Raw genomic sequence first — 22,179 nt, 5'->3', positions numbered from 1 at the left:
AATAGAGAAAAGTATAAACAGTGATACAGGGGATACAGTTTAGACTACTACTCAACAATGAAATTAACTACTGGTAAATATAATAATATGTATAAACTTCAAATGCAGGATACTAGGAACAAGAAGCCAGATTTAAAAGACAAAATACTGGGCATGACCTTACATACAGAAAATGCAAAAAAAAAAAAAAAAAGAAAGAAAAAGAAAAAAGAAAAAGGAAAAAAGAAAAAAAACCTTACCAAAAATTGTTAGAACTAATAACCAAATTCAACAAAGCTACAAGATACAAAAATCAACAAAAAATAATTTCATTTATATACTTCTATATGAATCATTTGAAAAGCAATTTCATTTTAATTTTGTAAATAGTCCCATTTACAATGGAAGCAAAAAAAATAAAATGATTAGGTATTCACATGAGTTGAGGGATATATAAGTTAATTTGACTGTGGTAATCATTTCACAGTATATATGTGTGTATATATATATGTATATATATGTATATATGTGTGTATATATGAGTGTATATATATATGTATATATATGTATATATATGTATATATATGTGTATATATATGTGTGTATATATATGTGTGTATATATATGTGTGTATATATATATGTGTATATATATGTGTATATATATATGTGTGTGTATATATATATATATATGTAAAGTCATGACATCATACACCTTAAATACATACAATTATTTTAATGGCCACAACCATGGCATACGGAGATTCCCTAGGCAGGTATTGAATCCAAGCCCTAGCTGAGAACTATGCCACAGCTATGGCAAGGCCAGTTTCTTTAACCCACTGTGCCAGGCCTGGAATGGAACCTGTGCCTCTACAGCAACCCAAGTCACTGCAGTTGATTTGTAACCAATCACAAAACAGAAGGAACTCCAAATATATGCAGTTTTAATTTCTCAATTATACTTCAATAAAGCTGGAAGACAAAAAGACAAAACTGTTAGAATGGAAATGAGTCACTGTTTTCCAAGACAAGTGTTTTCCAAGGTACAGGCAGGAGGTGACACAAAGAGGCATGGGGAGATACTTGCGGTGATAAAATATTTTGCATATTGATTAATATGGTGAGTACACTACTATATGTATTTGTCAATACTTGCAGAACTTTCACTAAAAATGATGAATGGTATACTGTGATGATTGTGACTTAATACACATGTTACACAGCCACTGACACTGGCCCCAAGTTAATGATGGTCCCTAGTGTTGGTATAAATGCAAAAGCTCTGCAGTGTCCTGTGGGCAGGAACAGAACACGACTGTGATACACACCCTTCCAAGGGGTGCTGGACACCTGGGGAGGTGGGCCAAGGGACAGTGGGACAAGGCCAGGCCTCCTGGGGGAGATCAGTTTGGTCACAGGACCCTCCCCCGAAGGCAAGAGCTTTCAGGTAAAGGGCTCAGGGCTGATGCCGACCAATGAGATGGGCCCTCATGGATGGAATGGCAGTGACATCATAGTTCCGATGCTGCCTGGCACCCACTCTGCTTCGTGTCCGAAGGCAGTTGGGAGCTCTTGTGGTCTCTGACCTGCTCTGGAGCTTGCTTGTCTGTCCTGTTCTGACCCACCATCCCCCTCATCCACCTTGTCACTGTTTCTAGAGGAGAGGCGCACCTCCAACAGCGAGAGCTCAGAAAGGTGAGCAAGAGAGGCACCCTCATCCCTAATGGGCACCTTGGGCACAGAGGCCACTTGGCAGGTGACCCCCTTCCCCATGAGCTGTGGCTGAGCTGACACCAACACTGGAGCACAGAAGGTGAGCCAGGGGGATGCAGCCCCTCAGGGAGCCAAGGGGTGCCAGCTGCAGCCACAGTGCCCAGGCTCATGAAGGTGGCCAAGGTCTGAGCTAAGATTTCTGGAGTGGGGAAGGGGGGTAGGTGAAAGGAAAATGAGGATGAAGAGAAATGGAAGTGGGGGGATGGGGGCAGGAGGAGGTGATGCAGGGGAGAAGGAGGAAAGATGAACAGTGAAGGAACAGGGCAAGAAGGATGAGCAGGAGGAGGACCAGCACAGAAAGGGGGAGCAGGAGGACAGGAGGCCAAGACCAACCCAAGCCAGTTCCTTGAGAGTCATGTTGGGGTCCCTGTAGATATTTTACTTGAGTGATCCCTTGGTTTGATGCTCAGATGTGGGGAACCTCAAGGTACTGATTGAGGCCTGAGGGGAAAATCACTGGCCTGATTCAAGACTAACCACAAGAGCTTACTCTTCATATCAGTATCCTCCTGACACTGCTAACAAGCAGTGGGAGAGGAGGAGTGAAGGAAGATTAGAGTTCAGGGACAGCTGGTTGTGAGAGTCCAGGTGCCCAGGTCCATCCCATCCCAGTCACCCTTGCCTGCATGGAGAGATGACCCTCCCCCTAAGGAAAGTCAAATTTCAGGCCAACGGTTCAGGGCTGCTCCTGGCCAATGGGTGGGCTCCACTGTGGGTGGAATGGCAGTGACCCCAGAGCTCTGTCTGTTGCCTGGCACCCACTCTGCTTCCTGTGCCCAGGCAGTTGGAGACCCTTGTGGTTGCTGACCTGCTCTGACGCTCGCTCGCCTGCCCGCCCTGCTCTGACCCACCTGATTCCCACACCTTCCTGTTTGACTTGTTATCATTTTGAGAGGAGAGGCCCATATCCAACCGCAAGAGTCAGAAAGGTGAGCATAAGCTGCACCCTTGACCCTACCAACACTTCAAGGAAGGAGAGGCGACTGGTTGGTGTGTGGACCACTCAGGTCTGGGCCTGAGGTGACAGGGACCTCCAGCACCAAGCCCCTGAGCATGTAGCCCACTCAGGGCTCTGTGGGGTGTGGGCTGCTGCCAGAGATGCCTGAGTCCCTGTGAAGAGCCTGAGGTGAGAGCTCAGAACCCAGGCCCAGTAAAGGAAGAGAGGGAGAAGGAAGGAGGAGAGATGATGCAGGAAGAGGAAGAGGAGGATGTGGAGGAAGAGAGGTCTAGCCAAGGAGAGATGAAAGTAGGAGGAAGGGTGGATACAGGAGGTGAATTAGGAGGAGTTAAAAAGACAGGAGTGAGAGCAGGAAGAGTAAGGATGAAGGAATTAGAGCAGGTAGATGGAGAGGAGTAGATGAAGGAGGGGGAGAACTAAGCAGGAGAAGATGGGTGGATGGAAGTGATGGATAGAAGAGGAAGAAGGAGAGGTGGAGGAGGGGGAAGAGGAGAAATAGGGGACCCAGGCCAGCCCAGAGCAGGTGGTACTGCAATCCAGATGGGGTTGCTTCAGTGGTGTAGTGAGCCCCAGGTTTGATGCTTGGACCCTGGGTACCTCAGGGAGCTGTGTGAGGCCTGGGTGGAAAGTCTCTGGCCTGATTTAAGTCCATTGGCAAGGGATTAGTGTCCACATCACTACTGTCCTGGAACCCCTAATAGGGAGGGGGAGAGGAGGAGTGAAGAAAGGTCATGGTCGGGGACCAAGTGTTTCTGAGGGGCCCTGTGCCTGGGTTCATTGCCTGCCACTACAGCTGGCCCAGTCACCTTCCACTGCCAGCTGACTGTCCTGTCCCTGGAGGAGATGACCTCCTTGGTTGTGGATTCAGTGCTAACACTGACCTCTGACCTTGGTCCTATTTTGGGTGGATTGGCAGCAACCTCCAAGTTCAACCCTCTGCATAGCACCCTCTCTGCTTTGTGTCCCCAGGCAGTTGGAGGCCCTTGTGGTCTCTGACCTGCTCTGACACTTGCCTGCCCTCCCTGTTCTGACCCACCGACCTGAACTTGGGTCCATTTATACAGCAGAGACCAGCTCTAACAGCAAGAGGCCAGAAAGGTAAGAAAAACCTGCACTGCATACTGACTCTTGGGGACAGGGGCAAGCGGGTCGGTGACTCAGTCCTCCCTGGTCTCGGCCAAGATGATGCCAAACCCAGCCCTGACCATGAGCCAGCTGCGTGCAGTCCCTTGTGTCTCCAAGGGGTGAAGGCTGCTGCCCACAGTGCCTGATTCCATGTGAGGGGCCCAAGGTCAGAGTTCAGAAAACTGACTTCAGGTGGGGGGCACGGTGGGAAGAAGATTAGACAGAGAGGTTTCAGGAGGAGACGAAGTGGAGGAAAGAGGGAGGGGAAAGGCAGGAAAGAACAAAGGAGCAGGAGGAAAAGTGTAGCAGGAGGAGGACAAAGGAGCAGGAGAAGATGGATAGATGGAGGCGGAGCAGGGGGTCCAGGCCAGCCCAGAGCCAGCTCTATGGGTTCCAGGAAGGGTCCCTGCAAAAGCCATGCCTGAATGAGCCCCTGGTTTGATGGTTGGACCTCAGGAACCTCAGGGAGCTGGGTGAGGATGAGGTGGGAAATCATTGGCCTGATGCCAGTCCAACTGCAAGGGCTTAGTGTCCACATCCATATCCACTTGGCACTTCTGACAAGCAGCGGGAGAGGAGGAGTTAAAGAAGGTCAGGGTTGGAGGACCAGCTGGTCATGAGAGTCCAGGTGCCTATGACCAGTTCAGCCAGGCTCCACCTGCTCCTGGTCCCACTCCCCTGTGTGGAGAGAGGATCTCATACCAAAGGAAAGTCATTTTATAGGTCAAGAGTTCAATGCTGCTCCTGGCCAAGGGGATGGCCCATTTCCACTGTGGGTGGAAAGGCAGGGATCCCAGAGTTCTGCACCCTGCCTTATACCCACTCTGCTTCATGTCACCAGGCTACTGGAGTCCCTCAGAGTTGCTGATCTGCTCTGACACTCACTCGCCTGCCCACCCTGCTCTGACCCACCTGATCCTCACACCCGCCTGGTTACCTTTTCACCATTTTGAGAGGAGAGGCCCAAGCCCAACAGTGAGAGTCAGAAAGGTGAGCTTGAACTTCTTCCTCACCCACTACCAACACCTCAAGGACAGAGGCCACTGGTGGGTGCCTGCACCACTCAGGTCTGGGGCTGAGGTGACAAGGACTGCCGGCACCAACCACTGAGCATGCAGCACCCCTCAGGGCCAGAATGCCCAAGTCCCTTTGAGGAGCCTGAGGTGACAGCTCAGACTCCTGGCCCAGAAGGGAAGAGGGGGAGGAGGAAGGAGGGGAGAGAATCCAGGTGCTGGAGGAGGAAGAGGGGAAGGATGGGGAGGAAGGAAGGTCTAGCTGGACCAGAATTGGATGGAGAAAGGAGGAAGGACGAGGTGATTGAAGAGGAGTATAAAATACAGGAGGGTGAGGTAGTAAAAGACAGATGGTTGGGGGGAGGGGAATAGCAGGAGGAAGGAAGCGGAGGAGAGGTGGGGAGATGGAGGTGGATGGAAGAGAATGCAGGTGAGATGGAGAGGGGAGTGAAAGAGAAGCAGGGTGTCCAGACCAGCCCAGGGTCTGCTGTATTGAGTTCCAAATGGTGTTTCTTAAAAGTTGTACCTGAGGGAGCACCTTGTTTGATGCTGTGACCCAGGGAACCTCAGGCAGCTGGGTGAGGCCTGGGTGGGAAATCTCTGTCCTGATTCAAATCCAAAGGCAAAAACTGAGGGTCCACATCACTATCCTCCCAGAAACCTCTAAGATGGAGGAGTGAAGGAAGGTCAGGGATAGGAGACCAAGTGTTCCTGAGGGTTGATATGCCCAAGTCCATTGCCTGCCAGGCTACAGCTGCCCCAGTCACCTTCTCCTGAGAGCCTTGTCCCTGGAGAGGAGGACTTCCCTGGTTATGCGCTCAATGTTGACCCTGATCTCTGCCATCAACTCTATGTGGGGGGAATGACAGTAAACTCACAATTCTGCCTGCTGTCTGACAGCCACTCTGCTTTGTGTCCCCAGGCAGTTGGAGGCCCTCGTGGTCACTGACCTGCTCTGACGCCTGCTCATCTGTCTGCCCAACCTTTTTTGACCCACTTGATTCCCCCACCTGACTGGTTATCTTGTTACCATTTTGTGAGGAGAGGCCCATATCCAACTGTGAGAGTGAGAAAGGTGAGCAGGAGCTGCACCCTCATCCCATACCAACCCCTCAAGTACAGAGGTCACTGGTGGGTACCCAGACCACTCAGGGCTGGGGGGGGGAGGTGACAATGACCTCCAGTACCAACCACTGAGCATGCAGCCCCCTCAGGGATCCCTGCAGTGCAGGCTGCTAACAGAGGTGCCTGAGTCCCTGTCAGGAGCCTGAGGTCAGAGCAAAAGACACCTGGCCCAGAAAAGCAAGGTTCAGAGTAGGAGGGAGGGAAGCAGATGCAGGAGAGGAGAAGGATGGGAGGAAGGAAGGTCCAGCTACACCAGAGTTGGATGTAGGTGAGGAGGTGGTGCGTGAGGACAAGAAATGAAGACAGGAGTGAGAGAAAGAAGAAAAAAGATGGATGAAGTGTTAGGCAATTGATGGAGGAGGAGGAGTTAGAGGAAGGGGAGGACTGAGCAGGAGGAGATGGATGGTGCAAGAAGTGGATGGAAGAGGATGAAGCAGAGATGGAAGAGGATGTGGAGGAGAAGCAGGGGGTCCAGGCCAGCCCTGAGAGTTGATCTTGGGTTCCAAGTTGAGTTGCTAGAGATTATACTTGATTTACACCCTAATTTAATGCTACAAACTCGCTAACCACAGGGAGCTGGGGGAGGCCTGGGTGGGAAATTGCTGGTCTAATTCTAGTCCAATGGCAATGACTTAGGGTTCACCATGGAACCCCTAGGATGGAGGGGAGAGGAGGAGTGAAGGAAGAGCAGGGTTAGGGACCGGGTGTTCCTGAGTTTTCATGTGCCCGAGTCTATCACCTGTCAGGCTACATCTGTCTGTGGTCATCCTCCCCTGCTGGGTTACAGCCCTGTCCCTGAAAAGGATGACCTCCTTCATTTTGGGCTCAGTACTGACCCTTACTTCTGACCTTAGCCCAATATTGTGTGGAATTAGAATGAACTTGCAGCTGCCTGGAACCCACTCTGCATCATGTCCCCAGGCAGGTGGAGGTTCTTGCGGTCACTGACCTGCTCTGAAGCTTGCTCATCTTCTGGCCCTGATCGAACCCACCTGATCTCCACACCCACCTGCTTACCTTCTTACCATCTTGAGAGGAGAGGCCCACATCCAACAGGGAGTGTCAGAAAGGTGGGCTTGAGCTGCACCCTCACCCTCTACCAATATCTCAAGGGAAGAGGACTGTGGTGGGTGCCTGGAGCACATGGGTCTGAGGTCAAGGTGACAAGGACCTCTAGCACCAATCCCTGAGCATGAAGCCCCTTCTGGGTTCCATGAACTACGGGCTGCTGCCAGAGGTGCCCGACGACCTGGAGGAGCCCAAGGTTAGAGGTCAGACTCTTGTCCAGAAAAGGAAGAGAGGGAGAAGGATGGACATGTGAGGCTGAAGGAGGTGCAGGAGGGGAGAGGATGCAGGAGGAGGAGGAGGATGGGAAGAAAGGAAGGAAGGTCTAGCAAGAAGAAAGATGGATTCAGGAGAAAAGGTGGATGCAGCAGGATGGAGGGAGGAGGTGAATGAGGATAAGAAATAGGGACAAGAGTGAGAAGAGGAGAAAACATGAACGGAGGTGAGGAGGAGGATGCAAGGAAGATGGATCAGGAAGAGCATGAAGAGCAGGAGGATGAAGAGGAATAGATAGAGGAGGGGGAGGAAAGGACTGAGCAGGAGGAGATGGATGGATGGAAGAGGTTGAAGGACAGATGGAAGAGGGGGGAGGGGAAAAAGGGGGTCCAGGCCATTCCAGAGTACGTAGTATGGCGAGCTGTGTGGGGTCTCTTAAAGGGTGTACCTGAGTGAGCTCCTGGTTTGATGCTTGGACCTGGTGAAATCCGGCAGTGTGGTGAGGCCTGGGTGGCACATTGCTGGCCTGAGTCAAGTCAAACTTCAAGGGCTTAGAGTCCACTTGAGTACTTTCTTGGAAACCCTAAGTGGGAGGGGAGAGGAGGAATGAATGAAGGTCAGAGTTGGGGTCCAAATGTTAGTGAAGACCTATTTGCCCAGGTCCCTCACCTGCCAGGTGACACCTGCTCCTGTCAACTTCTCCTGCCATGTTACAGCCCTGTCCCTGGAGAGGATAACCTCCTTGGTTATGTGCTTAATACTGACCCGGACATCTGACCTTTGTCCTAGATGGATGAATGGAGCGGGGAGCAGGGGGTCCATGCCAGCCCAGAACCAGCTCTATTGGGATCTGGATGGGGTCCCTGCAATGCTTGTACCCTACTGAGACCCTGGGTTGATGCTAAGTCCCAGGGACCTCAGGAAGCTGGGTGAGGACAAGGTGGTATGAAATAGCTGGCCTGATTCAAGTCCAATGGCAAGGGCTTAGGGTCCACATCAGAATTCTCCTGGCACTGCAATCAGGCAGGGGAGTGGAGTGCAAGAAGGGTTGGTGGACCAGCTGGTTGCAAGTTTCCAGCACAGCCAGTCTCCATCTCCCCCTGCTGATGCTCCCCTGTGTGGACAGAGGACCCTCCCAGAAAAGAAAGTCACTTTTCAGGTCAAGGAGTCAGTGATGCTCCTGGCCAGTGGGATGGGCACCATATTGGTTGGAATGGCAGAGACCCCAGAGTTGTATCTGCTGCTCTGAACCCATTCTGCTTCGTGTCCCCAGGCAGTTGGAGGCCCTCGTGGTCACTGACCTGCTCTGACGCTCACTCACCTGCCTGCCCTGCTCTGACCCACCTGATCCCCACACCCGCCTGGTTACCTCGTTACCATCTTGAGAGGAGAGGCCCACATCTAACAGCGAGAGTCAGAAAGGTGAGCAAGAGCTGTACCCTCAGCCCCTACTGACACTTCAAGTAAAGAAGCCCATGGTGGGTGCCTGGACCACTCTGGTCTGAGGTTGAGGTGACAAGGACATCCAGCACCAATCACCATGTGTGTAGCCCACTTAGGTCTCTGTGAAATGTGGGCTGCTGACAGAGGTGCCTCAGTCCCTGTCAGGAGCCTGAGGTCAGAGCTCAGAATCCTGGACCAGAAGTGGAAGAGGGGGAATAGGAGGGAGGGGAGAGGTTGTAGGAGGAGGAGGGGAGAGGATGCAGGCACAGGAGGAGAAGGAGGATGGGGAGGAAGGAAGGTCAAGTCAGAGGAGAGATGGATGTAGGAGAAAAGGTGGATGCAGGAGGATGGAGAAAGCAGGTGAGTGATGAGGAGCATTAAAGACAGGACTGTGAGGAAGAAAATAAAATTTTGATGGATGGGGAGGGGGATGATGGAGGAAATGTAGATGGAGGAGGGAGAGTGGGAGGACCATGCACGAGGAGATGGAGGAGTGGGAGGTGGATGGAAGAGAATGAAGGTGAGATGGAGAAGGGGCTGAAGTACACTTTCAGGTCCAGGCCAGCCAACAGCCTCATCTACTGGGATCCACGTGGTGTCACTTAAAAGTGTACCCATGTGAGCCACTGGTTTGATGCTCAGACCCAGAGAAATCTGGGAGCTGCTTTTACCTGGGTGGTCCATCGCTGGCCTGAGTCATGTCAAAGCCAGGAGCTTAGAGTCCACATCATTATGTTCCCTGAATTCCTAAGAGGGATGGAGAGAGAAAGAGTGAGGAAGGTGAGGGTTGGGGGACCAAGCCTTCCTGAGTTTCCATGTGCCTGGGTCCATCACCTGACAGGTTAGAGCTTCCCCTGTCATCTTCCCCTGCCATCTTGTCCTGCTGGGTTACAGCCCTGCCCCTGGAGATGATGAGTCTTTAGTTATGGGCTCAGCATGAACTGTGACCTCTGCCCTCAGCCCTATTGTTGTTGGAATAACAGTGACCAACAGTTCTGTCTTCTGCCTGGCACTCACTTTTATCTTGTCCCCAGGCAGTTGGAGGCCCTGTGGTCTCTGACCTGCTCTGACGCTCGTCCATTTCTCCACCTCTCCCACCCCGTCCCTGGGTGCATTTCCACCAAAGAGGCACAGAACCAGCAGCGAGAGGACACACAGGTAAGTGTGACTTGCTCCCTCACCACATACTGACACTAGGGGACAGGGGCCTCTGGTGGGAGCCTGGACCACTCTGGTCTGTAGCCAATGTGACAAGGATCTACAGCACCAACCACTGAGGATGCAGCCCGCTCAGGGATCTGTGGTGTGTGGGATGCTTCCAGAGGTACCTGAATACCTGTGAGGAACCTGAGGTCTGAGCTCAGACCCCTGGCCCAGAAAAGGAAGGTGGGGAGGAGTAGTGAGGAGAGAGGATGCAGGAGGAGGAGGAAGAGGTGGACTTACAAAGAAGCTGGATCAGGTGGAGAGATGGATGTAGGAGGTAGAAGGATGAATAGCTGGTGGAGGAGCCATGGATGGGGAGGAGGAACGTGGAGGACTGTTGCGGAGGTGGATGAAGGAGACACGGGCCCTGGGGAATGGGCAGAATGTAGCATTGAGACCACTGTGGATGAGTGTGGATGTTGGAGGAATGTGGAAAAGTGGTGGTGGGAGGCGGACATTAGGGAGACAGAAGAGGAAGAGGTCGAGAGGCAGGAATGGAAGGACGAGGAGCAACATGGGGCAATTGCAGAGGAGGAGGTCTGAGTTCAGGCAACTCTCCAGGTCCCAATGGTCCCTCCAAGCCTCTTCTTTGGCCTGGATCCTGGAGGTTTCCCATCCAACCCACTGAGATCAGGGACACCAGCTGGGTGAGCATGTGTGGCCTGTGGGCTGGGGACATAAGAGCCTCACCCAGTTCAGCATCCTGTCCCCCATTGTGTCATCTGAACCACAGACTCCAGCTGTGTTCCTCATTGGCTGGACCCTCTTTGCGTTGTCCCAGAACAGATGTGTCCCACAATGTGAACAGGGAAAATGAGGCCCTTCCCCCTGTGACTTGTTCAGAACTGTGAACCTAGGGATGATCTCATAGCACAGAGGCTGCCTATGGTCAAATATATTATCCTTTTACCAATTCCACCCCCCCCCCAATGGGCTGGTGCTCTTCCCTGATTCACCAGGAAGAATCAGCTGAGAGTTAAGAGGAATGGAGCAGGAGTTTCTGTCATGGCTCACAGGTTAAGGAATCCAACTAGAAACCATGAGGTTGAGGGTTTGATCTCTGACCTTGCTCAGTGGGTTAAGGATCCAGCATTGCAGGGAGCTGTGTTGTAGGTCACAGACTTGTCTCAGATCTGGCATTGCTGTGGCTGTGGCATTGGCCGTAGCTACAGCTCCAATTGGACCCCTGGCCTGGGAACCTCCGTATGCCACAGGTGTGGCCCCAAAGACAAAATGACAAAAAAAAAAAAAAAAAAAAAAGGAATGGAACCGATGGGAGCCTCTTGTCCTAGAGATCTCTGGTGCCCACATCCCACCCTGCCTCCCTAGTGGACACATCCAGAGTGGGCACATGGTCAGGGAAGAGCTTAGTGGGCTAGAGCAAAGGACTCTCCTTGGATGGGAGAATACTGGGCCTTATATTCACCTGTGCACCTTCCACTTCCAACTTCAGTGCCTCCTGGGGCCCAGAAGGCAGGGAATCTGGCTCAGAGCTTTTTTCTTAAAATTTACACATCAAATGTAGGTGCTAAATTATACCACTCAGTGGCATTTAGTGTATTAGCAGAGCCATGCCACCATCACCACTATTTCCACCTTCCTCTACCTCATGAAAAAAATCTATCAGTTCATACCCCCACTGGACCCTGCCCCCAGCACTGGGGGCCACTGACCTCTTTCTGTCGGGGCTTGGCTCTGCTGGACACAGCACCTCCATGGAACTTCACAGCATGTGGTCTCCGTGTCTGCTTTCTTTCCTGAGCATCATATCCATCCATGTTGCAGCACGTGGCAGTGTTTCCCTCTTTTTCTGGTTGAATGATGTACCACCACATCCTGGTCCTCCAGCCACCTGTCCAGGGCTACTTAGATGGGGCCCTCTTTTTGCTCTTGGGAGTAGCTCTGCTATGAATGTGCATGTACATCTATCTGTGTCCCTGTCTTCCTCTCTCTTGGGTGTATACCTGGGAAAGGACCTGTTGTATCATGTGGCAACTCTTCATTTAACTTTTGGAGAAAAGCCTGGTTTTCCAAAGAAATTGCCCCATTTTACAATCCTGCCAGCCAAACAGGAAGGTGCCAGCTTTTCCACATCCTCATTTGATCAGTAACAGCCACTCCAGTGGGTGAAAAGTTTGGTCCTCTGCTGGCTTTGATTTGCATCCCCCTGATGCTAATGTTGAGATTGGTCTCCTGTGCCCTTTGGCCTTGATTTTGCAGGAAAGTCTATTCAGGCCCTCTGCCCAATGTCTACTTGGGCCATTTCTATAGTGGAATAAGGAGTTTGGCCATATTCTGTATACTGGGCTCTTATCTGTCAGGTCAGTCTCACATTTTTATTCATTGTGTGGGTTGTCATTTTCTTGACAGTGTCACTTGTCACTTGAGGCACAGCTGTTTTAAATTTAATCAAGTCCACTTTATCAATGTTTATCTTTTGTTCCCTGGGCTTTTGATGCCTAAGCAAAATATGAGTCCTATGAGCCTGTGAGGCCCTCCACAGCTGGCAGCTTCTCTTCCCTCAGCTCCCCTGGCCCAGGGAGCTCACACCCCGGTGCTGCAGGACAGCTGCTGGCCTTGGCCTCCTGGCCGCCTTCTTTTTCCTCCTCATCTCATTGTGACAGGATCTCCAGGCTGCTGGCAAGGGTCTGTAAGTGGAAGTGTTAGGATGTTTGGGATGTCACCCACCCAGGCAGCATGGTTTTCTCCTGTCTGATCAGATAGAAGGGGAGCTGCCAACAGGGGGCCCACTTCAACCTGTTGGTTCTCTGAAGCTCTTTCATGCACTGGAATATTTGGATTTTTTCTTTCAGCATCAGACATGGTAAAGCTGGAGACCCTGCTGGCCCTGGAACGAGCAGATATCATTGCCAGCTATGAACAGGTGAGGCACCAGAGGGAGCTTAGCCATTAGGAGCAGCTGCAGCCCTGGAAGGGGTCAGAGCCAAGGGCAGGCAGGGAGGCCTGGTGGGGACAAGACCCAAGTAGAACAAGTGAGGCCCAAAGGTCATTGTCATCAGCAGGAGCAGGTACATCCCCCAATGGGAATCAAAATATTCCAGGTGTGGACCACTCCCTGAGGGGGAAGGTGAGGCCCAAGGTGGGGAATCACAGCCCAAGGGGGCAAGTGTGTCCCTGGGGGATCAGAGCAAAGGCTGACCATGTGAAGCTCAGAGGCAGCAGGAGCAGGTGTGTCCCATGCAGGATCAGAGAAGGTAGGAGAAGATGAGGTGCAGGTGGCTCTCCTTGGGGCAGGTTCTCATGCTGGGCCACCATCAGAGGTTCCTGGGCTCCTGAGGACACTCTGCTTGTAACCCCTCACCTTGGTGCCCCATCTGGGTTTCAGGGGCGCCGGTCAGGGCCTCCAGCGGACCCATGGGATGATGCTGACCTGTTGCTCTACAAGGCCACAGACAGGCTAGGCTTTTTGCCGTGAGTCATCTTGATACCCCCTCCCCCCTCCCCAGGGAGGGTTACCATTTGCAGAAACACCTCTGGAGGTAGAACCCTTCTGTCTAGCTCAGGGCCTCAAATCCTGGTGGCCACTGGGGACCAGGGTCCACACTAGGCTTGGGGTGAGAGAGCTTAAAGAATATACAGGAAAAACTGGAGGCTGAGCCATCCTGGGCCTTAGCCCTGTGGCCTCTACACCCACACTGGGGAGAGCCCAGGGCAGCCATCCAGCAGGGTCAGGGTCAGGGCTCAGCCTGATCTGCAGTGGCTCTACAGAGCCTGGCCACAGGGGGAGGGGCACCTGGCCCACAGGTCTCCAAGGGCAGTGGGCCCAGCCAGGGGGCCATGTGGGGACACTGTGAAGGGCAGTGAGATGTTGCTTCAGATATTGGACAGATGGTTAGGAGATGGTAATGTAGGACCTAAAAGCTCACAGGAAGGTGACAGAGGCAGGGGGAGTTTGACTCCTTGTGTGGTGCCAGGAGGAGATTCAGGGTAGGATGGCTGGCCTGGCCATGATGGGGGAGGGGAGACTGGGGTGAAGTTTCTGGGTCTGCTCTGGGAGGGGCCACACACCTGTCAGGTCAGGAGTGGGGGTGCACAGTGCAGAGGGGGTGGCCAGCCTCAGTGGAAGTAGGGGCACTGCCTGGGGTGCTGCAGTCTGCTCCAGAGCTGGCACCCACCTTGGGTCCTCCTCCGTCAGGGTATCCCTGGTTAAGATGGGGGGTGGCAGGGGCTGGGGGCCTCCAGACACCTGGTCCTCACAGCTCTACTTCTCTTGCCTTGTAGTCAGGAGCAGCCTAGCCTCAGCACCCAGGGCCTCAGCATCCACAGCCTCAGCACCCAAGAGGCAAGGGTGAGAGCCAGTCCATGCTATGCTGGTGGGAGGTGGGAGGTGGCCACGCAGTGGCTGTGGTTCCTTGCTGCCTGACCCCAGAGTTGTTGGGGGTCCTTGGGCTGTGAGGGGTCTGTGCCTTCATGCCTCCTCTAAGATCAGAGCCCTGAGTCAGGGCTACTTTAGGGAAGCAGGAAGCTTGGCTAACACCACCATGTCCCCTTTTCCAGCAAAGAGCCAAGGACATCAGGCGAGCCCCTAAGTGGGTGAAGATGCTGAGGAACTGGGGCAAATACGGGGACAGTCAAAAGGTAGAAACCTGAGCATTCTGACCCTGAAGGAGGCTGGTCTGGGTCTCCTGGGGCTTTCCTGGCCACCCTAGCCCAGGACCCCACAGAGTGGACCAGCCATGCCCACACCACAGCCTATCCTTAGCTGGGGGAGACTGGGCCAGGCCCGGGCAGAGCCAGCCTCTCCTGAGCAACTTCTGCATGAGTCTTGCTTCATGTCACTGGGTGTCACTTGCACCAGTCTTAGGGCCCCTTCTTACCTGCAGATGCGCCGGCGGGTCTACAAGGGGATCCCCCCACAGGTGAGAGGACAGGCATGGTCTCTGCTGTTGGACCTGGAGAAGGTGAAGGCAGAGAACCAAGGGAAATACCAGGTATGGCCCCTCCACCTGTGCCTCAGGGACCCTCGCCTGTCCCCAGATTTCCTGGCACCTCCCAGGCTTATAGGCCCAGGGCCCACCTGCCAGGAAAGCCATGCCAACCATGCAGACACTGAGTCCAGGGTTGCACAGGTGCCACCTAGCATCACACTAAGGCCTCCCATACCCCTGAGGGGGACAGAGTCACAGGGCAAGGGACAGAAGCCAAGAGGAAAGAGCAAGGTGACCCCACAGAAACCATGGATAGAGACCACCCGGCCAGATGAACACAGCCCTGACTGACCTGGGTCAAGAAACAGGTCTCAATCCATTAACCAAGAGAGGTCCCTACCCATGGCCAGTTCCTGCCACTCAGCCCCCATCTGCACCGTGGGCACCCTAAGTCCCACAGCCCAGGGTGGGTGCTCTATGCACCCGGCTGAGCGGCATCATCAGGAGAAGTGCAAGGGAGCGGGTGTGATAGTGGCCACAGGTGTCCAAGTTGCTCAATGATGGGTGATCTGAGAGGCCCCCGAGCATGGTGAACACCCACTGACACTGTGGGAAAAGAGCCAGCATCACACTTAGTCCTCAGGCTCTCAAAAGGCCCTGAAAACAAGGCATGGGCTCCCCTTCTGGCCCTCTGCCTCACCCAGCCTGTCTGTGGTGGGACTCAGAGGGGTCAAGGGACAGAGGCCCAGTTGCCCTCTCAGCATCCCACTACCCTGGGACACACACACCTGGGAGCAGCCTCCCAGGGGACAAGCCCATCACCAGGGCAGAGGCACTGTCATCCTGGACTGCCTTGTGTGGGGTGGGGGAGGAGGGGATCTGGTGGCCTGGCCAGTGTGTCACCATTGGGTGGGGGTCTGGGACTGGAGAAGCCACAGGCTGATTATCCACAGGGCTTCTGGGCACAGGCTGTGACCTGGGCACCCTTGTGATCCTGCCTGGCTTCCGAAACAAGCAAAAGAAAGGTTTCTCTAGAAACACTCATGTTGAGCTGGCAGTGCCTGCTCTGCTGGTTAGGGTTCCAGGCCTCTGACTTTGCCACCCCCCCACCCCCGGCTCTACCCACAGAGAATGAAAGAGCAGGCCAGGCTCTACTCTCTGGACATCAAATTTATCGACATGGATGTGAGCTACACCTTCCAAAACAATATTATGTTCAGGGAGCGTTACGGCATCAAGTGAGGATGTTGGGCCACTGGTCCTGGGGCAGGAGAGCAGGGGAGCAGGGGTGTGGTGGCCCGGGGATCCTGGGGGAGAGGAGGCATGATGGCGAGGGCTGGACCTGAGGTGGTGAGAGTGGGGCCCGTGCAGAGCACCTGCAGGAGTGGGAGCACACAGGGCTGGGGTGGCCCTGAGGGAGGATGGCTGTGCCCTCAGAAGTCAACAGGCCCCTGCAGGGATGGGAGGGGCACTGGGCAGCAGAGAGCAGGCTGGACCAGGACACAGAAGAATGGAGTGAGAGTCAGATGAGTCAAAATGACACCTCATTTTGATGTTTGTCTACTTTTTTAAACAATTCATATCATTTATAAAAGAAAAGTGGGATGGAACCCACAATTTTATCACTCTGTCCTACATTAGCAATCCTTGCTCCATCCAGTGTCCCACACGCACCACACACTTGACCAGTGGAAGGTGTTTATAGTGAGCCTCATTGTCCCCTTTCCAGGCAGCAAGCCCTCTTCAACGTGCTTGCAGCTTACTCTGTCTACAACACGGTGAGTACCCGCCCCTGGTCAGCCATCCCACAGTGGCCCTGCTTCTTTAGTGGCCTATTGACACCAGTCAGGATGTCAGCTCCCATGGCCACAGAGATGATGCAGGGGGACCTCTGCTCTGAAACTGACATGGATGGCTGGGGTGCAGACCCCAGTTTTAAGGACAGAAATGGCACATGATTCCTGGGCTGCATCAGCCCACGAGCTGATAGCAAGTTCACATGGCCCTAAAAAGCATTGCTGTGGTCACAACGCTTAAGTTTGAATCTTGAAATGCCATTTTATGAATCAGAATCCTAGCAAGGATGAGAGGTCCCAGCAAACCAACTCCTGTGTGGCCCATGGGAGGCAGCTCCCGGCCCCATCTGCTCTTTCTGAAACAATCCCTCAAAGAACACAACCTGAGAGGACCCCATAGGCTGCCCACAATAGGGCCTGGGCCACCCACACACCACCGCCACACAAAAGCCAGGCCCACACAGGCCACAGTCAGCAACCCTCCACCTCCCCTCATAGCAGGACATCCAGACCTTGCTGGTTCCCAGCACCCAGCATGCCTCATCTGGGAAAGGGGGTCTGGGATGGTGCCCAGGCATGAGTGGGAGACCGTCCAGAAGCTGAGGTGAAAGTGCCAGGAAGGGGATGGTGGAGGCCTCTGAAGTGGTCCCAGCAGCCATGTCTGACTCTTGCAGGAGGTGGGCTACTGCCATGGCATGAACCAGATTGTCGCCATCCTGCTCATGTTTCTTAATGAGGAGGATGCTTTCTGGGCACTGGCCCAACTGATGGAAAACAAAAGACATGCCATGCATGGTAGGTGACTGCCACAGAGCACTGGATGTTACTCAGAGTCAGGAGTCTCCCTGCAGAGTTCTCCCAGTTGTGGGGCTGCCAGGGACTGACCTGGTCCATCTCCCCATCAGCAAAGGTCACCAGCTCCCCCCTAGCAGTCTGCGTCCTGTAACCACAGCCCTCAGCGCTGGCCTCATCCAGACCACTCCATCCCTGCTGGTCCCTCTGCCTCTCTTCTGCTGCTACCAGGCCACCTCCAACCCCACCCCAAGCCCCTGATCAGAGGAGGCCCAGGTGGCAGCATCTCCCTGATGTGCCCCCCACCTGACTCCCAGGCCCAGGAAATGTTCATGCACACCCCACCCCCATCCCTTGGGCCACTCCCAGCCACTCAGTACTGGGACCCTTGTCCCCTGCTGTAGCCACAGTTGAGAGAGCCTGTGCCAGAGACAGATGCCTGCCTGATGCTCAGCACTGGGCACCTGCCAAGCTGGGCCTCAGTGAGCAGGTTCTCAACCCTGGGCCACCCCAAGCCTCAAAAGCAACCAGTCCTATCTGGGAAGAGCCATCCAGCCAGGCTGGAGTGGGCCCTGCACACCGGGGACACTGTGCAGGGAGGAGGCCCTGGGTTCCAAGGGCACATAAGCCCCTGCCAGGTACACCTTTGACTTTTTTGGGGTGATTCTTGCGTATTCTCAGGCTTCTTCACTCCGGGGTTCCCGAAACTGCAGAGACTGCAGGCCCATCATGATAAGATTCTGGAAAGGACGCTCCCCAAGCTGAAGCAGCACCTGGTGAGTAGAAGCAGCCCTCACATGGCCTAGCCTGCCTGCACTTTCATGTTCTTGGCCTTGGTGAGGCCAGGCCTGAGCTGGGGTCCACTGGCCAGGGGGGTGGCTGCATGGGGCCTCTGGGGGGGAGGTTTGAGGCCAAGCAGGCCAGCCCCGATCACTTGTACCTCTGTCAGGACAAGGAATACATGTCCACAGCAATTTATACTACGCCATGGTTTCAGCGCTGCTTTATTGACCATGTAAGTGTGCCCAGGGAGACCAGTTCCCTGAGGGGCATCCCAGGGGAAGCCCAGAACCCTGGGGAGGGGGGAACTGGGGTCCTTGGGCAAACCGTCTTTCCCTGGGCTCCTGGAGGGAAGGCTGGGTCAGCCCAGGAGGAGGGCAAGCCCGTGCCCACCCTGCAGTCAGCCCCAGGCTTCTTGGAGGTGCTCCTGTGGAGCCTGGGGCAGTCTTTTATCTCTAGGTCAGCAGATGTGCAGGCCAGGCCCTTAGGACCCCAGGTGGCCTGGTGGGGACCTCTTCAGTCCACTCAGCTAAGAGCTGTAGGGCCTGTTTGGAGGCAGCCTGTGGGACCACAGGACGCAGAGGCAGTGGGGGGCTCCTACCCTGTTCTAGGACACTCCCTCAACACACACCTTGTGCCCTGCTCAATCTGCCCCTCCTGGGCCTGCTGTCCCCACAGACACCATTCTCACTCACACTGAGACTACTGGACGCATACATCCTGGAGGGTGAGCGAATGCTCACAGCCATGGCCTATACAATCATCAAGATTCACCAAAGTGAGTAAGCCTGAGCCTGGGATGCTCAGGCCACAGAGGTGGGCCAGCTGACACACAGGCTGGGTAGAGGCCCTGGGAGAGGTGCAAGAATGGGGCCAGCTGCTGGATGTGACACTGCCTTGGTTCTCCTGGGGCCAGCAGAGCGTGTCTGCTGCCCCCAGGGAAAGGCCCCAGGGTGGGGGCTGAACCTTCCCAGTGGGGCCCCTGTTGGCCTGATGGCATGCTTATCCTCAGAACGCCTCCTGAAGCTGCCCCTGGAGGGATTGCATGAGTTTTTCCAGTACTCGATCTCCAAGCCATGGACCCTGGATGATGACACAGTGATCAAAAGGTTACAAGCCACAATGACTGAGCTGCAAAAGAAGAAATATGGCCTACTCCCTCCAGGTGGGCTCAGCAGGGGTCCCCTCCTGATACCCCTTCCAGGGCAGTGACCCATGGATCATCCAGGGCCTTCCTGCTCCCCCCGTCCACCTGCTCATCTGCTCTGAGGCTCAGCCTGCATGGGTTGGGCCCCAGGGCAGCCTCCACAGATACTGACCATAACCTTCCCAGGCACAAAGGATGTTCTCAGGGTGGGGCCAGGGTGGCCATTTGGGCCACCAGCAGCCCCACCCTGCACAGATCACAGAGCCTGGGGGAGACACTGACCTGGTGTGCTCACTTCCAGCAGAACCTGAGGAGTTCCCCACGAGGCCCCTGGGTCTGGAGCGACCATCCCTGGAACCCAGGCCTTGCCCTATCACTACAAGCATCAAGGAACTCCCTGGAGAGGACGGGCCAGCTCTCCATGGCCCACCTGCCCAGCACCAGCAGCAAAGACCCTCACCCAGCCAGACCTACTTACAGGCTGAAGAGCACCATCAAGAGGGGGCCGTGGCATCAGGATGCCCCCTGAGGGCCCAAGAGTCTCTGAGTCTGTCCTGCCTATTCCCATCCCTCTGCATACCTCAGGACCGAATGTGGCCCTGGAGATGGACCTCCCTTCCCAACATCCCCAAGAACTATGAGTGTCCAGTGAAGTGGCAGGTTGACATCGGGTTTGAGCCCGAGTGTTGGGACCTTTGCCCCTCAGCACGGGCCAAGGTCGCCCTCAGGGCAACACTGCAGGCCTAGCCCTGCAGCCCCACCAAGGCCCCAGACACAAGTCCTTCCTGGGCCCATTGAACATGCAGCCACAGGGCCCAGGACAACCCTCCTGACCCATGACAAGTGCAGCCAATGCCCTTCCTGGGGCAGTGACCACCATGGCCAAAACAGGATATGCTATTTCAACTTCATTAAGATTTGTAATGCTACTCCATCATTTTGCAAATGACCCTTTGACATTATCCATGACACAACAGGCATTTGTGATGAAGTTAAATTTTCCTCAAAAATCCAGTGATTTCTAAGATTTGTCTTTCAAATGAGATGCATCTTGCCACTTGCAGCACTAAGACATTGAATCCCAAATCCCGGTGTTCACCACAGGGTGGCAGAATTCATCTTCTGCCTCAGTCATCCAGCTGCAAGTATTCATAGAGCAGACACTTTGAAAAACATGTAAGCTTTTGTATTAAGGAGCTCCAATGGCAAAGCGTGAATAATTTCCCACTATAAATCTCCTAGAGCTCCTTTCATTTCTTTCTTGTTACTATGAGGCAAGAATGGTAGTGGTGAATTTGGTAGGGTTTGTAACATGTCTCTAATGATCTTGGACCATGGTATTCCCAGAAACTTGCCTGACTGCTCTAAGCCCTTTTGTTTGGCTAAACTGAACAGTTCTACTTGGCTAATTCTATTTCCCATAGCTTGCATAGTCTCTCAAGCTTCTCCCTTTGAGACAGAAACTATTATGAAGTTGTCAATATAATAAAATAACTTACTTTAGGTATGGTCATATATACATTTCTAGTCTAAAAACATGGCAGTACATTAAATCTATATCTTTGGGGGAAAATGGTACAACTATACTGTATTCCTTTCCATACAAAATGAACTATGCCTGATAGTTCTTTGTTTCTAAAAGTTCACCTAAAAGCATAAATGTATGCAAATTGCATTTAACTTTTAAAAGAGTAATGAGTCATTCCAGAAGACAACACAAATTATAATGTTACAATTAAAATCATATAGTGGCTCAGAAATAGATATAGAATGCAAAGGCTTAACAAGATGTAAATTAGCCCAATTTCACATATATATTATATAAGGCTATTTCAATACAAAATATGGAATCTCTACTGTTGAACAATAGGATTGGAAGAACCAAAGACACAGGTTTGATACCTGGCCTGGCACAGTAGATTAAAAGTATTGTTGCAGCTGTGGAGTAGGTTACAACTACATCTCAGATATAATCCCAGGCCTGGACACTCCATATGCCACAAAAAAAATATGTTTCAATTAGGATAATTTTAGTTGTAAATGAAAAAAAATCAAATGAAATTGTTTTTAAATGTAAGGATATTTGTTGGTTGGCTTACCTAACTGCAAACTCCAAAATCCTGGAAAGCCTCAGAATGAGTTGACAAAAATGATCAATTATACTATAATAAAATCCTTTACTTTCTTCTTCTTGTCCCATTTGTCAGTGTTGAATTTAGCTTAAATCTTACACCCTGAGCACTAGAAGGAGTGCAATCTGTAGTAATTCAGAGAAGAGGCTCTTCGTACGACACTAGCAGAGCTAACTGCCCTGAATATTAGGTGGAAAAGGAGATGCTCTAACACAGTGGTGTCAGGAAGAGTATTTTTGAAGAAGTGACTAGACCTCCAGCTAAAGTATGGTGGAGATCAGTTGAGCTGTGGGTGAAAAGTGAAGCCAGAATAGAATTGACAGTGAAGGAAGAAGATGAGAAGTAGAAGGTGCTGCTCTAAGATCAACTGCAGTTCATTCCCCTAATGATCTCTGATAAGTTACCCTCAGAAACAGGACTCTAGGGGTGCCATGCTCACAGTGCATAAAGGAAATGGATTCAAGGGGCATAAGAGGTGGACTATGGTGACTATGGTAATGTATTATGAATCTCCCCTTTAGAAAAGAATCATTTATTGCTCTTATTTCTGGGAAAGCTGTGAGCAGACCACCTCTTAAAGATTTGCATATGGAAATCTTTAAGGTGGAAGTTCCTGAGCCAGCAATCAAACCCACACCATATCTGTGATCTGAGCCGCAGCAGTGAAAACACAGGATCCTTCGCCCAATTTTCCACAAGAGTACTCCCAGGTTGAGGAGTTTTAGTGACCTAAGATGCCAC

The 22,179-nt window shown here is 52.8% G+C and overlaps 1 protein-coding gene and 1 pseudogene across 9 annotated transcripts in view; one reads left to right on the top strand and one right to left on the bottom strand.

The window, feature by feature from the left end:
* Window positions 1-22,179, bottom strand: part of LOC146399379 (protein FAM240B-like) — a 134,704-nt pseudogene that overhangs the window by 74,273 nt on the left and 38,252 nt on the right. The gene's annotated exons all lie outside the window — the stretch shown is intronic.
* On the top strand, window positions 1,506-21,492 carry LOC110258139 (USP6 N-terminal-like protein). 8 transcript variants are annotated; one of them, XM_084979593.1, is made up of 21 exons: window positions 1,506-1,676; window positions 2,535-2,683; window positions 3,682-3,810; window positions 4,679-4,827; window positions 5,773-5,925; window positions 6,897-7,045; window positions 8,530-8,678; window positions 9,734-9,857; window positions 12,716-12,786; window positions 13,249-13,334; window positions 14,145-14,211; window positions 14,421-14,501; window positions 14,747-14,854; window positions 15,920-16,029; window positions 16,521-16,569; window positions 17,262-17,382; window positions 18,061-18,155; window positions 18,329-18,394; window positions 18,838-18,937; window positions 19,172-19,324; window positions 19,608-21,492. In XM_084979593.1, exons 9-21 carry the CDS (start codon window positions 12,724-12,726, stop codon window positions 20,051-20,053), a joined length of 1,545 nt encoding a protein of 514 aa, XP_084835719.1. In that variant the 5' UTR covers window positions 1,506-1,676; window positions 2,535-2,683; window positions 3,682-3,810; window positions 4,679-4,827; window positions 5,773-5,925; window positions 6,897-7,045; window positions 8,530-8,678; window positions 9,734-9,857; window positions 12,716-12,723; the 3' UTR covers window positions 20,054-21,492. The 8 variants fall into 8 exon arrangements, with proteins under 8 accessions (XP_084835719.1, XP_084835722.1, XP_084835723.1 ...); XM_084979596.1 differs by having other exon boundaries at window positions 1,513-1,676; window positions 19,611-21,492; XM_084979597.1 differs by having other exon boundaries at window positions 1,516-1,676; window positions 2,539-2,683; window positions 19,611-21,492.

Source organism: Sus scrofa, chromosome 10, assembly GCF_054392235.1.
Source record: "Sus scrofa isolate SSC_HxYL_T2T_F1_AM1 chromosome 10, Sscrofa_HxYL_maternal_Yorkshire_Landrace_v2.0, whole genome shotgun sequence".
In the NCBI taxonomy this organism is placed as follows: Eukaryota; Metazoa; Chordata; class Mammalia; order Artiodactyla; family Suidae; genus Sus; species Sus scrofa.
This window is presented reverse-complemented; position numbering and strand designations above follow the sequence as displayed.